This window comes from Petaurus breviceps, unplaced genomic scaffold (genome assembly GCF_028583685.1).
Source record: "Petaurus breviceps papuanus isolate PSGF00001 unplaced genomic scaffold, PetGlider_PUasm1.0 91041, whole genome shotgun sequence".
In the NCBI taxonomy this organism is placed as follows: domain Eukaryota; kingdom Metazoa; phylum Chordata; class Mammalia; order Diprotodontia; family Petauridae; genus Petaurus; species Petaurus breviceps.
Window position 1 is genome coordinate 38555505 of NW_027187400.1, and position 14148 is coordinate 38569652.

Below are 14148 nucleotides of genomic sequence, written 5' to 3' on the forward strand. Positions count from 1 at the left end.
CTCTGAGGAGCTGGGGAGATCTCACGAAGGCCCTTCGGAGGATCTGCTGGGGCCCACATAGCCAGGCAATGCCAGGGAGCTTACTGGATATGTTGGTATCCTCCCCTGACCCCTCCACCCCTCTGCCCAGGGCAGGAGGGACCAAGATAGATTCTGAGTGAAGCTGGCTTGGGAGGAAAGTCAGGGATGGGCTGAATTACCCTGATCATAGCTCCTTGCTCAAGGTCCAGAAGAGACTCTGGACAGCTGATTCTGGGGATCTGGCTCTTCTCTGCCCAAACCCTGGGAGCCCTCTACATCCCACACCAGGAAGTCCAGACTTGGGTCCCAGAGTAGGGTCCTAACGTTGTCTCTTTACCTGGGTATCTGGGGAGAGGAGAGAGCCGATTGGCTAATTAGCTAGGAGAAGGACAAGGGGCTGGATACCTCCAAGCAATTTTACTGCTGGAGCTCCCTCAGTTATGGCCCAAAGAGTGTGAGAAAGAATAAACTTGTGTGTGGTGGTGGGGGTGGAGGGTGGAGTAGGGCAGGGTGCCAGCTTGGAAAAGAATTCCTCCCCCGGGCCTGGAACTGAGGAGGGGAGTGGGTGTCCCGGAAAGGAGATAACTCAGCTCTGCCCCCTCACTTTTGAAGTCTGAACACTGGGCTAGAAGCCTGGCCATTTCTGTTTAGACAATCTGGTAAGGGATAAGGCAGTGCCAGATCTCTCAGGGCCGAGTTCTCTAAGCCTGATTGAGGCTAAAGCTCCTGGGGAAGCTGGGTGGCACAGTGGATAGAGTGTCTGGCCTGGAGTCACAAAGACTCATCTTCCCAAGTTCAAATCTGGCCTTGGGCACTTACTAGCTGTGTGACCCTGGGCAAGTCACTTAATCTGGTTTACCTCAGTTTCCTCATCCGTAAAAAGAGATGGAGAAGGAATGGCAAGCCACTCCAGTGTCTTTGCCAAGAAAACCCCAAATGAGGACTTAAAGAGTTGAATAATGACTGAGCAGCAACAAAGGTACAGGAGTCAGCCAGTAGGGATGGGCCAGGTTGAAACCATTTGCATGGGCAGGACCTAAAAGGGAATCACCAGCTGGAAAGTGGAGTGGAAGAAGCCTGATGGTGGGAAGCCTGAAATGCCAGGCTAAGGATTTCTACTTTTATCCTTAGAGGCTCCCAGACTTGGCATGAGCTCCCTTTTGGGTCAAAGGGGAGGGGGCTTGAGAGACTTGGGAGACCACTGAGTCCAAGCCCCTTATCTAAGAGAGGAGGACACTGAGGCACTGAGAGGGGAAGGAGCTTGCCCAAGGCCCCTAGTTATGGAAAATCTTCAGGGCAACTCCATGGGAACCCCGCCTGCCCTCTACCCTCACCACCCTGCCCCTGCCCTGAGAGACCTGAGATATCAAGCACAGTGTGTTCCCATCAAACCTCATGTACATTTATTCACTCTAATTATATGTAATTATATAATATATATGTATAGATTATTTCAGAATATATTGTCTCTATGTAGCCTACTATGTATAGATACCAAAATGAAGCAAGGGCTTGTCTACAGCATGTATACAAATGAGTATATGCAATCCACGTACAAAGGGATTTCAAGAAGAAGAGAGCATTAACAGCTAGGAGATGTTAGGGAAGACTTCCAAGCCGGCTCTGGGAGGGAGTTAGCTGTGCACTCCAAGGAACGAGGGACCAGCCATACACATATGGGCATGGAATGGAGGCTGCTGGGAAATGGACTGTCCAACACAGGGAAGGGCTGGCAGGCTAGCTCATTCATGCTGTCTTCTGTACTTGACAAACCTTATCAAATATCAGCATTTTCGTATACATGGAAAAGAGAGAATTAGGCATAGAATGTTCAGTTCTGTTATGTGAAGCTTATCATGTACATATGCATGTCTATATGTAACATATAGGAATCACTTCCCTCAATGATATATGTATATTATATGTATGTGTGTATGTGTACATGTGTTTGATGTGCATGTATGGGTGTTGTGCGTAGTGCGTACACATGCATATATGGGTGTGTATGTGTGTGGTATGTGGATGTTGTATGTGCAAGTCTGTGTATGTGTGTGAGTTCTATGTGTGTAGGATGTGCATGTGTGTGCATATATGTGTGTGATATATATATATAATTTCAACATGTTGGTTTCAAAGTTGCTTTCTGGCTTATCTTCTGAACAGAAAACTTTACTGAGAATAATTGCTTTTTAGCATTTTATTTTGAAATTCTGAATTCAACACCAAATAGAAAGGACATTTGCATCTTAGGCAGAAAAATCATCCATTAAGTTGTCTAGGTCTTTATTACATATAACTGGCTTTTCTTTCAAGCATCTGATGAATTCAACGTGTCACCTTTTTTTTTTCTTTTTTGCTTTTTGGAGGGCAATTGGGGTTAAGTGACTTGCCCAAGGTCATATGGCTAGTTTTTTTTGTGTTAAGTGTCTGAGGTCATATTTGAACTCAGGTCCTCCTGACTCCAGGGCCGGCACTCTATTCACTGCGCCACCTACCGTGTTTCCCCGATAATAAGACCTATCCCGAAAATAAGCCCTCCCCTTACTGTGTAAGATTCCTCTAAAATAAGCCCTCCCCCGAAAATAAGCCCTATGGAGATTGCTACTGTAGTGAAAGTGATCCTCTGCGCTACACGCTACATTACGGTACCCTCTGTATGCACCGTCCCCCCTCCCCCCGGAAACGCACGCTGCTCTCCGAGCTGCATCCAATCAGAGCTGCAGCAGTGAGCGCATCATCCTGTTCTTCCCCAGTGATTTGCTTGCTGGTACATTTTTTTGTTCACATTTACCTGTTTATTAAAATTGCTGTCAATGTTCATTAAAATAAGCCCTCCCCTGAAAATAAGCCCTCTGGTGTTTTTCTGTCCAAAAAAATAATAAGACAGTGTCTTATTATCGGGGAAACACGGTAGCTGCCCAACATGTCACTTTTAAAACTGTCCTGTGGTTCCTTTTATTTTTGTTGTTGTTCAGTCATTTTCCAGTCATGTCTGATTCTCCATGACCCCATTTGGGGTTTTCTCAGTGGAGATACTGAAGCATTTTGCCATTGCCTTCTCTAATTCATTTTACAGATGAGGAAACTGAGGCAAACAGGGTCAAGTGACTTGCCCAGGGTCACACAGCTAGTAAATACCTGAGGCCAGATTTGAACTCAAGAACATGAGTCTTTGTGACTCCAGGCTCAGCACTTTATCCACTGTATCACCTAGCTGCCCTTTCCTTCTATTGTACGCATTAAATAAAGGTGTTTCACTAGCTCTCTTTTTTTATCTTTCTTTCTGTCAAAATCTTGTCCCTAACCTCTTCTTCCTACCATCTTCCTTAAGTAGAAAAAGAAAGAAAACACTTGTAGCAAGTAGCATAGCCAAGCAAAACAAAATTTCCTCTTTGGCATATCCCAAAATGGATGTGTTCTTTAGCCCTTCACCTCTCCGTCAGGAAATGGGTCATCTGTCCTCTGGAATCATGGTTGCTGCATCGATCAGAGCTCTTAAGTCTTTCAAAGCGGTTTCCTTTTACAATGTTGTTGTAGCGATGGTTTGCCTGATTTTGCTCCCTTCTCTCTGCTTCCGTTCATGTAAGCCTGCCCAGGCTCACCATTATTCCTACTATGCTAGGCTCCATCTTGAATAGCTTCAACATTCTGGTCACCCTTTGTGAGACCCTCTCCAGTTTATCAATGAACTTCCTAAAAGATGAGACCCAGAAGTGAACACAGACTTGATTTGACAAAGATGGAAGATGGGAGGACTTTCACGTCTCTAGTCTGGGATTTTCTTAACACAGCCTAAGATCTCATCCGCTTTCTTGGTTGCCATATCACACTATCAGCTCCCACTCAGCTTGAAATCCTCTCAGATCTCCAGATTTTTTCAGACAAATCTTAGTACCAAGCTCCAATTATATATACTACACCCCCCACACACACACACATACACCTCCCCAGAGATGCTGGGCTGTCAGCTAGCCAAGTCCCAGGGCCAAGGACTAGGAGTCTGGGCTACTTTTCTGCAAAGGAAAGATCAGATGTATTTTACTTGACTCCAGAGGGCAAAACTGGGATCTAGTGGGCAGAGAACTGAGATGTGCTGGAGTCTTCTGTTGAGATCTGATTATTCAGTTTTCAGTGGGAGAATTTATACCTTGAAAATCAGAGCTTGATTTATTGTTTTGTTGATTGTCAAGACTTAAGAAACTGATGGAGAAAATGTCAATTAAAGTTATAAGTTAAAGATTAAAGTTAAAATCATGTCATGTATATGTACTTTTCTTCAAAGAGTCAGTCCTTAAATATTGGCTAGTTTTCCACCAGTGTAAATTGATGTATCTATATATATCTCTCTCTCTCTCTGTCACTCTATCTATCTATCTATCTGTCTGTCTGTCTATCTGTCTATCTATCTTTCTGTCTGTCTGTCTATCTATCTTTCTGTCTGCCTATCTATCACCTATCTATCATCTATCTATGTATCTATGTATGTATCTATGTAGCTATGTATCTATGTATCTCTATCTATCTATCTATCTATCTATCTATCTATCTATCTATCTATCTATCTATCTATCTATCTATCTATCCATCTATATCCTAACCATGAGGAGTTATTTACAATTGGATGCTTTCAAGGTAGTGAGTTCCCTGTCACTGAAGGGAATGGAAGCCAGGTGACTATTTGTCTGGAACATCTGAGAGGTAATTCCTGGGTTTCATTGGTCTCTGAAATCTCTTCCAACTCAGATATCTTGTGATTCTGGTCCCTCTCCACTGAGAGCCCCAGGAAAGGAGAATGCATGTCCACAAGCCCAAATACATAGACACCCATGTGCTTCCTCCTGTGATGAATGACCCAAGCTCTGACCCAACAACCCTTGTCCTCTTTCCCCTTCAGAAGGACTCCTCCGGGAAAGCGGAGGTGAGCCTTCGGTCACTGCAACATGGCCCTCCCCAGACAGGATGTGGGCTGGGGAGGCTGGGCTGGGGGGGGGGGGCTGTTTCTCAGCCAGCTCCCTTCAGGAAAGGGATGGTTCAGAAGGACTGCCGCCCCCTGAAATTACAGTGAGATTTCCGGGCCTTTAGAGATGTCTTGGACCCTGCCCCTCCACCCCCAGGTCCAGTTAGGAGAACCGGAGATGGAGAGCCCACTATTTCTGTCCCTCCTCTTTCTCCCCCTTCCCAATTCCTCCCAGTGCACCCTTAGCCCTGTGTATTAGCACCCCCTCTACCTTCTCTTCTCTTCAGTTTCCCCCAGCACTGCTGAGGGAAATTCCTTGCTGCTAGGGTTGAATCTTCATGGAGATGTCCTACAGGGGCCTCTATTTCCCCACCTGTGAAATGAAGACCATGCTTACCATGAGACCTTCTAGGAGGGGGTGGCAGATTAGAAAGGGAGATATAAATTGAGGAATAAATAAAACACAGGTGTGTATATATATGCATGCAAGTATATATAAATACACACATGCATGTAAATATTCACATATGTGTAAATGTATACATATGTCACAGGAGGTAATGGGTGTAGGGGCAATTGGGAATCCAACCCTGTCAGGGACCTAGAAATACCCATCACCTTCCCCACCCTACTCTCTTTTCCTATTTTCCCTCCCCCCATTGGGTGGGGCACATACCTTGGGCAACCCTCATCCTGCCTCAGCCACAAGCCCAGACACCCCTTCCCCACATGCACAGCTTAGATGGTAACAGATGCCAGCCAATTAAACCCTCTAAGAACATTCCAGCTCTTTGTCTGGGATCTCCAAGGGAGAGGAGAAGGGGCCACCCACCTCTCCCTATATCCTAAGAGAATTGGGGCCGTTGGAACAGGGAGAGAAGGCTGGGGGAGCACAGGAACCCCGAGACTCCCTGAGGTGTGGTTCTCAACTAAGGTCCCTGCCTGTGAGGAGCAGGAGGGAGTGAACCCCTCTTATAGGCTTATGTGCTAGACTCAGGAGAGCAGCTTGGAGGGGCTGCTGGGAGGGAGCCTGAGGCTTCCCTTCCCCTTGCCCAGCCCAATCCCCTCTTTCTCTCCTCCCTTCCAGCCCTCTCTGCATTGTTCCTTCTGCTTGGTCAGCTGCGCTCCCTCCTCCTCTGCCCTCCTTCTGTCCCCTCAGCAGGCTCTGTTCCTGTCCCAAGGACACTCTGTCCTCTCCCCACTGCTCCCTCCTTCTTCCATCCAGCCTCCTCTCTGGCCTCCCTCCTCTTTTAAGCTTTTGCTCCAGCCGGCCTGATTCCTCCTCCCTGACTCCCCTGTAGTCAGACCCCCCCATCTCCTCCTTACCCCCTATTCCTCTTTTTACTCCCCTGTCTTCGAACCTCTGAATTTTACTCTCCTCTCCCAGCTTCTGGTCTCACTGACTCCCTTACCCCTGGCCTCTCTGACAATCCTAGGGGTGGGTGAGGGGAGGGCATCCTTCCTTACCCCACGTTTCACCGACAGCTTGTTTGTAGGAGGCCAGCAGACATTAGGGACACAATGGCTATTGAGGCAGGCCCTGCAGCCCTGGGAAATCCCTTTAGAAAGTGGTCCGGACAGCCTCTAGACTCCCCCCCAGCCATGGCTCCCTTCCAGCCCCCTTCTGCGTCCCAGGAGGGTGCTACTGCTGACAAGACCGTTGCTCTGGGCTGAAGTCAAGTGTGGATTCTGTTAGGCCCCAGATGTCCGATTTCTCTTCACTCTGATTTTGGACTAAAGTGGGGAGGGGAGATATGAAGAGGAGCCTGGCCTCCGCCAGGGCCAGGGAAGCTCGGCTCTCGTAATCCCCTTGGTCTCTCCTCCACCCTCTGGCCCCAGCTGTTGTTTTGCTGAGCCTGAGGCCAGCCCAGGCCAGAGCCAAAGGTTTCACTGGCCCCCTGGGTTTTCTTCTTTGGCCTTTCCATGTAGTCACTGCGGGCCTGAGGGCTGCCCCATATTCTGGGCAGGACTAAAGGGAGGGCAAGCTGGGGAAATCAGGGTTGGAAATACTCAAGAGGCAGTGTGGCTCAGTGGAAAGGGAGGCCCAGCTTCTTGCCTCTCTGAGATTTGGGGCTTCCCTTTCCTCAAACTCGGTGTCTTCACCTGTAAAATGAGACTTCAGGATGGTCTCTGAGGTCCTTTTCAGCTGTAATAAATGAGCTCGTGATTTCCCCCAGGCCATCCCAAACTGGACCTGGAGTCAGGAAGCCCCATGTTACAAACTTCCCCCAGACACTTCCTCCCCATGTGATCCTGGCCAGGTCTCTCTCTTCCAGTTTCCATATCTTTAAAATGGGAAATAATAATGACACCCACCTTACAGGGTTGTTATGAGGACCAAGTGAGATCGTGTGTATACAAGGCTTCACACAATTTAAAGTATTATATGGAGGCTAGGTGGAGCAGTGGGTAGAGCACTGGCCCTGGAGTCAGGAAGACCTGAGTTCAAATCCACCCTCAGACACTTGACACTTACTAGTTGTGTGACCTTGGGCAAGTCACTTTACCCTGATTGCACCACTAAAAAAAAGCACTATATAAAGGCTAGTTGCTAGTATTGTTATTTGTTCCATTTTCCCTTTCCTCTCCCTGCCTAGAGACAGAGATGGGGGCAGGGTGAAAAGACAAATAAGGGGAAGAAAGGGCAGAGAGGAAGAAGATAGGGGAGAGGTATCAATCAACATCTCTTTGCTTGTTTGTTTTTTGGTTTTTTGCTTTTTTGGAGGGGGAAGGAAGGGCAATTGGAGTTAAGTGACTTGCCGAAGGTCACACAGCTAGTTATTTGTGTTAAGTGTCTGAGGCTGAATTTGTACTCAGGTCCTCCTGACTCCAGGGCCGGAGCTCTATTCACTGCTACCACATAGCCACCCCCAATCAATGTTTCTTAGGTGCCTACTATGAGCCAGGCACTGTGCTAAGCCCCAGATGAGGCAGAAAGGGGGCATCAGGGAGGAAAGGAAAGGAATGAGAGAGAGAGACATTAGGGCGGAAATAGGGGGAAAGAAAAGGTAGGAGAGAGGGAGACATGGGAGAAGAGGAGACAAGGCCCAAAGCAGTGGGGCGGAGAGAGCAGAGGCAGAGCAGAGACAGGGAAAGATCAGATGGGGATTGAGGGGGTAAGGGGGTGGTCCCGGGAGGAATAAGGAAAGAGAGTGGTCAGAGACAGAGTGAGAGCCTGGAGGGCTCAGAGGGCTACACTCAGTGGAAAGACAATTTTTAATATTCATTTAAATTTTTTTCACTTCCAAATTTTCTCTCTCCCTTTCTCACCTCCCCTTGCCCCCAGACAGAAGACAATTTGATATAGGTTATACAGTTCAATCATTGCCAGGCCTTTTAAGTCAAAGGGCTCTGGATTCCTGGGGTCTATCCTACCTGCATATAATGGAAGAAGCATTGGATTTAGAGCCAAAGGACCTGGATTCAAATTCTACCTCTGCTACCCACTACCTCTATGATCTTGGACAAATCATTTAACATCCCTGGACCTCAGTATCCCCCATCTGTAAAATGAGGCTGTTGGACCAGATGGGTCTAGATTCATGCCATGAATCCTCCTCTTAGGGACAGCTCAGCAGAGAGCAGCCTTCGAAGCCTCGTGCGCCACCTCCTGGTCAGCCTGGGTAGTAAGACCTGGCTTTCTTTGGAGGTTGGAGCGTTCAGGAATCCAACTTTATGTTTATACTATTTTATCCTCTCCCTCAGCCTTGGCCAGCCAGGTTATCTTCTGAAAACTGCGGATGAACACCCAGCAGCTTCTCGACGGTGATTCATCTTCCCAGAGACTCCTCAACCTCTGTGGCCCCACCATCCCCAGGCTTGTGTAGCTGGACTCTTCTCTCTGCCCTCTGACCCCCTGACTGCTCCACCCCCCCCCCAGCTAATGTAATTAATCCCCAAGGTTTATCATTCCATCGTCCACAAGCTCTACCAGTAGATGGCTACCATCCTAGTCAAGGCTCTCATCAGCTCCCACCCGAATTGTTCCAATAGCCTCCGCCCTTCTTTCTCTGCTTTCAGAGAAATCAATCAGCCAACCAGCACGTATCAAAGCCCCTGCCAGGCACTCTGCTGAGCAGATACAGAGAGAGGAAAAAGACAATCTCTGCCCTGAAGGCGGCCAAAGATAACACACAAATAATTATGAACGAATGAGACCCATACAGGGTAACTAGGAAATGGTCAACAGTGTTAGTGGGGGCTGGGCAAGGTTTCTTACAGAAGGTGAGATTCTAGTCGGGACCTCAAGGAAACCGCAGAAGCCAGAAGCAGAGATGAGAGAAAGCATCCTGAGCATGGGAGACAGCCAATGAAAATGTCCAGAGCCAAGAAATGAAGTGTCTTTTCTAGGAACAGCAAAGTGGCCAATGTAATCTCCCTTAACTAACTGCTCCCTCTGCCAAAAACCTTCAGTGGTATTCCATGGAAACTCCTGCCTCTGACATTCAAGGCTTCCCTGTGATCTGGCACCCCGATTGTCTCAGGGCTCTTCCTTATCTCCCACTCTTCCTCTTCTGGGGGTATTATCAACTGCCCACCAAACAGGATAGCTCTGAGTTCCTATTCTCCTGCCTTTATTCACACTGCTTCCCAATGCCTGGAACAGGTTCCCCTTTCCCATCTCCGGCCAGTCACCTACCTGGCAGGATTGTTTGTTGTTCAAATGAAATGTCTGTAAATCACTGGCACCTTTTAAGTGCTAGATAAATGTTAGCTATTATTATTGAAGCTAGAAGGACCTTCAGAGAGCATCCCATCTGATTCCCTCATTTTACAGAGGAGGAATCTGAGGCTCCCCCTGTCCAATGCCACTCAGGTCTTGGCATAGCTAGGCTTTGAACTCAGCCCCTCTGACTCCACTTTCAGCACTCTTTTCACTGCAATAGTCTGCCTTCCAGAAGAAATCTCTCCCACCCTGAGCCACCACTTCCAGGAATTCCCTGAATTCCTATGTTTAATGGGGGTGGACAGAGTAATCTCTCCGTCCTCCAATGTCTCCCAGGGATTTTCTACTTGTCCTGTTTTTCCTTGGTCATTCAGTAATTTTTGGTGTAGCTGGTGTATCTCCCCATGCAGATCATGAGGAAGCTGGGGGATACAGTGGGCAGAATGTTAGGATTGGAGGCAGGCATCCAAGTTCAAATATGACTTCAGACACTCACTAATTCTGTGACCCTGAGCAAATCACTTAATTTCTGTCTGCCTCGGTTTCCTCAAGTGGAAAATGGGAATAATAGCACTTATCTCCCAGGGAGGTTGTGAGGATCAAATGAAATTTTTAAAAAGCACATGGCACATAGTAGGTATTTAATAAATGCCTCTTCTCTTCCCCCTATATCCCATCCTCTTGAAGGCAGAAAGACCTGTGTTCAAGTGCTGACTTTGATGTATATGGCCTGAGTGATGTAAGGTAAGCCACTTAACTTTTCAATTGCCATATCATATAGGATCACAGATTGAGAGCAGGAAGGAGCCCTGGAGGTCACTGAGTCCATCCCCACCATGTTATAGTTGAAGAAACTGAAGGTCAGAGTGTCACCCAGCTGAGATGGGATTTGAACCTGGGTCTTCCTGACTCCAACTGAGGTCTGCTCTTCTATCACCTTACAATGCTGGTTCATTGCTGGAGGGAGTGTGTGAAGTCAGAGTTCCCTATACAAATGAAACCACAGATCTCATTTCTCCTGATCCCCTTGCACTCCTCCCCAAAAGCATCCCCAGGTGATCTTACAAACTGGCACAATCTAGATATGTTTTTTTAGGGGGGAGGCAAGGCAATTGGGGTTGTGACTTGCCCAAGGTCACACAGCTAGTAAGTGTCAAGTGTCTGAGACTGGATTTGAACTCAGGTCCTTATGACTTCAGGGCTGGTGCTCTATTCACTGCACCATCTAATTGCCCCTAGATATTTTCCTAAGAGGGATTAGACTTGTTCTGCAGAGGACAAGACTAAGATCAGTTGGAAATTAGAAAAGATTTCTGCTCAAAGTCAGAAGAAACTTCCTAACAATGAGAGATGGTTAAAAGCTGAGTGGCCTTCCTCCAGAGGTGCTGGGCTCCCCTTCCCTGGAGGTCCTCAAGTTGTAGCTGGATGGCCACTTATCGGGGGAGGGTGTAGAGGAGACCTTGCTTAGGTCCTGGTTGGCCTAGGTGGTCTCTGAAGACTCTTCCTGGTCCAAGAGGCTCTGAAGGGTTTGGCTAATTGGTTTGATGGTCCCTTGAATTCACAGGGTCCTTGATCAGTACCTGGAAGGTACTGAGAGCCTCTGGTCACCCCCTTTCCCTTTTTATAGATGACAAACCTGAAGCCCAGGAAGGTTAAGGAACTTTTCCAAAGTCACAAAGGCAGTAATAGGCTCACAATCTGAACCTAACAAGCATTTATTTAATAAGTGCAAGGGAAGTCACTTAACCATTATTGGCCTCAGTTTCTCCAATTGTAAAAGGGGCATAATAATAGCATTCACCTCATAGGGCTATTGTGAGAGTTAAGTGAGATATCTGCAATACCAACAGACCACTTAATACAATGCCCCTGGCCCAAAGCTGTTTGTCCCGCATTTTTTTTGGAGGGGGGAAGACAGGGCATTTGGGGTTAAGTGACTTGCCCACACAGCGAGTCACACAGAGAGTGTGTCAAGTGTCTGAGATCGGATTTGAACTCAGGTCCTCCTGATTCCAGGGTCGATGCTCTATTCACAGTGCCACCTAGCTGCCCCTTGTCCTGTATTTTCAAAGAGGACAATGACATTGCAGGGTGGTCTTGACTTCGGTTTGAGTTGGATTTAAGTGAGGCTTCGCCTCACTCTCTCTTCCAGAGTCATTGAAGGTCAGTGGCAAGACAAACATCAGGACGGCTGGTGATGGCCCGGGAAGTGCTCCACGGCACCCGCTTCAGCCACCCTCCTGGCCATTGGAACCAATTGTTTTTACCCACTCCTTCTGAGATGCTTAATGTCATGCTTAGACACCCCCTAACTCACTGATGGGTTTGTGACCATCAGTTCCCCTCCACCTGGTGTAGCCTGACTGCCAAGACAGTATGGGGGTGGGAGGTGGCCATGGCACACGGTAGTGTTTCTTAGAATCATGGGGGAGAGCTGGGGGGGATCACATGCACACCAAAGGTGGACGAGCAGCCCTCACACCAGAGGAGCTAGTCTTGCAACACCTATACGTCCCCTAGTACATGGTACATAGTAAGCATTCAATAGAGGCTTATCTCTTTTCTCCCTTCCCCCTATTTACTATGTACTAGGCACTGGGGTAAGTGGCTTGTAGAGATCACATTTTAGGAGATAGGAGTACAGTCCTTGTCTTCCAGAAGCTCCCATTTCACTGTCCAAAAATGCATAAGTACAAGTTTATTTGAGAAAGGAGTGAGCATTAGAAGCTGAGCTGGGGGTTGGGAGAAGGGGAACCAGCAGAGTCTCATCTGAATCCTTCCTTCTCTATTGAAGATGGGGCTGGGTGGAGAGTCTGGAGTTGGGTAGGGGTGGATGCCTCCTCTGGGTCCTGATTCTTTCCCTCCATCCCTGCCCATGCACCCCAACGACTCTGGGAGGCCCAGAAACTGAGTGCAGTTCTCATCCCCCACCCCACCCCAGAACACAAGGTTGGGTCCGAGGCTCTATTTTATTGGGTCTCATAGCAGACAATAGAAAGGCAGGTTGGGGGTGGAGGGGATGCTGCTGAAGGAAAGGTTCCTGAGGGACAAACGTGCCTCGTTGGGTCCTTTCCAGGTCAGGTCCAGGGTGGCATGGGACCTATGTCCCAAGCATGCCTCCTGAACTGAGGGCCTGGAGATCTGGACCTTGGGGGGAGGGTGGGGAACGAGGACAGCTGGCCTTGGAGAGGATGAATCTGGGGCTGAGTGAGCAGGGATGGAGAAACTTTGGGTCTTGTGTCTGTGCAGGCAAAGATGGTCCAGGAAACCCAAGGGAACAGAGGTGACTTTGGGTTGTAGGAAATCTCTGAGGAATGAATTGATGAGGGAGATGAGGGCAAGGTCATCAGCATCTGAGATTCCCTCAAGGGCCAGGCTACTGGACCTCCTGGGGTTCTCAAGTATGTGACCCCTTGCTGGGAAGCAGCTGGCTTTGGATCCCCTAAGGGTAGGGGTAGGAAATCCTGGGATTTTCAGTGGGTTGAGACTGAAGGTTTGACTCTGGGTTCTTCTGGTGAAGGGAAGGCTTGGGTTATGGACTCAGTAGTCATACTTTCAGAGAGGGGGGTTCTAGGCCCCCCCCCCCAACAGGAAGATGCAGGACGCTAGGAATTCCAGAGGGTAGGGCATAAGGTTTGAGGTCGGTGGGAACTGGGGGCCTCCAGCATCTGGAAGTGGAGAATGAGACGACTTTGGGATCCCACCGTAAGGAACGGGGGCGGGGGGGCGCAGGTGGCTGGGAAGACCTTCAGTGGGTCTTTCAGAAACTTGAGGCAAAGCGTGTCTGAGACCTCGCACTTCGGCTCCTTGATCAGGACCTCACTCATACCCAATCTCGGGCTTGGCTGTCGCCCTCCCACCTGCCCCGGGTTTCCAGGCAGCTGCCCCGGGTTTCCAAGCAGCTTCCCTGGGGCTTGGTTGAGGAGCTGCGGGCGCAGGCTGCGGCCCAGGGTGGTGGCGGCAGCGGCAGCAGCGGGCACAGGCGGCGGAGCAGACGGCCGTAGGCAGCCGAGGCCAGCACCAGCAGAGGGGGCAGCGTCAGGAAGCCGAGGACAATGAGCGCCGACGAGCTGCGGTCGTCCAGCAGGGCCCGGCACGGGCGCGAGTCCGAGCGCAGGACCTGAACAGGGAGGGAGGGAGGAAGGTGGGACACATACGCAGCACCCCCTATCCACTGCGGGAGGGGACGGGGCACAGAGGCAGCACCCCCCTCCACTCAGAAAGGAAGGTGGGACACAGATACAGCACCCCTCTCCACTGTGGGAGGGGGTGGGACACAGACACAGCACCCTTCCCCTCTCTCTTAGACCCTTCCGCTCTGGGTTGGGATTTCCTGGGATCTCTCTGCCCCCGCTGCGAAATGTTCCCCAACCCTATCTACTGGGAATCTCAGGGTCGCTCCCATTCAATTCACCAACACCCCCAGCTTTTGAAGGAGAGGGGAGACCCCCCCCCCACTGTCGTGACCCACCTCAGCCCTGCCTTTAAGGTTCCCCAAATCTTC

At 49.2% G+C, this 14148-nt stretch overlaps 1 protein-coding gene and 1 long non-coding RNA gene across 2 annotated transcripts in view; both read right to left on the reverse strand.

The window, feature by feature from the left end:
- Nucleotides 1–2970: 2970 nt before the first annotated feature.
- Nucleotides 2971–6610, reverse strand: LOC138154182 (uncharacterized). The gene is made up of 3 exons (XR_011166566.1): nt 6446–6610; nt 5250–5351; nt 2971–3714 (listed from the first exon to the last, which is right to left on the reverse strand). It is a non-coding gene; the product is annotated as an uncharacterized lncRNA (long non-coding RNA).
- A 5989-nt stretch (nt 6611–12599) lies between these two features.
- Nucleotides 12600–14148, reverse strand: part of TMEM88B (transmembrane protein 88B) — a 3880-nt gene continuing 2331 nt past the window's right edge. The window contains exon 2 of the mRNA XM_069078270.1: nt 12600–13764. Coding sequence (XP_068934371.1) covers nt 13468–13764 — 297 coding nt within the window. The 3' untranslated portion in view covers nt 12600–13467. The remainder of the gene's footprint in view (nt 13765–14148) is intronic.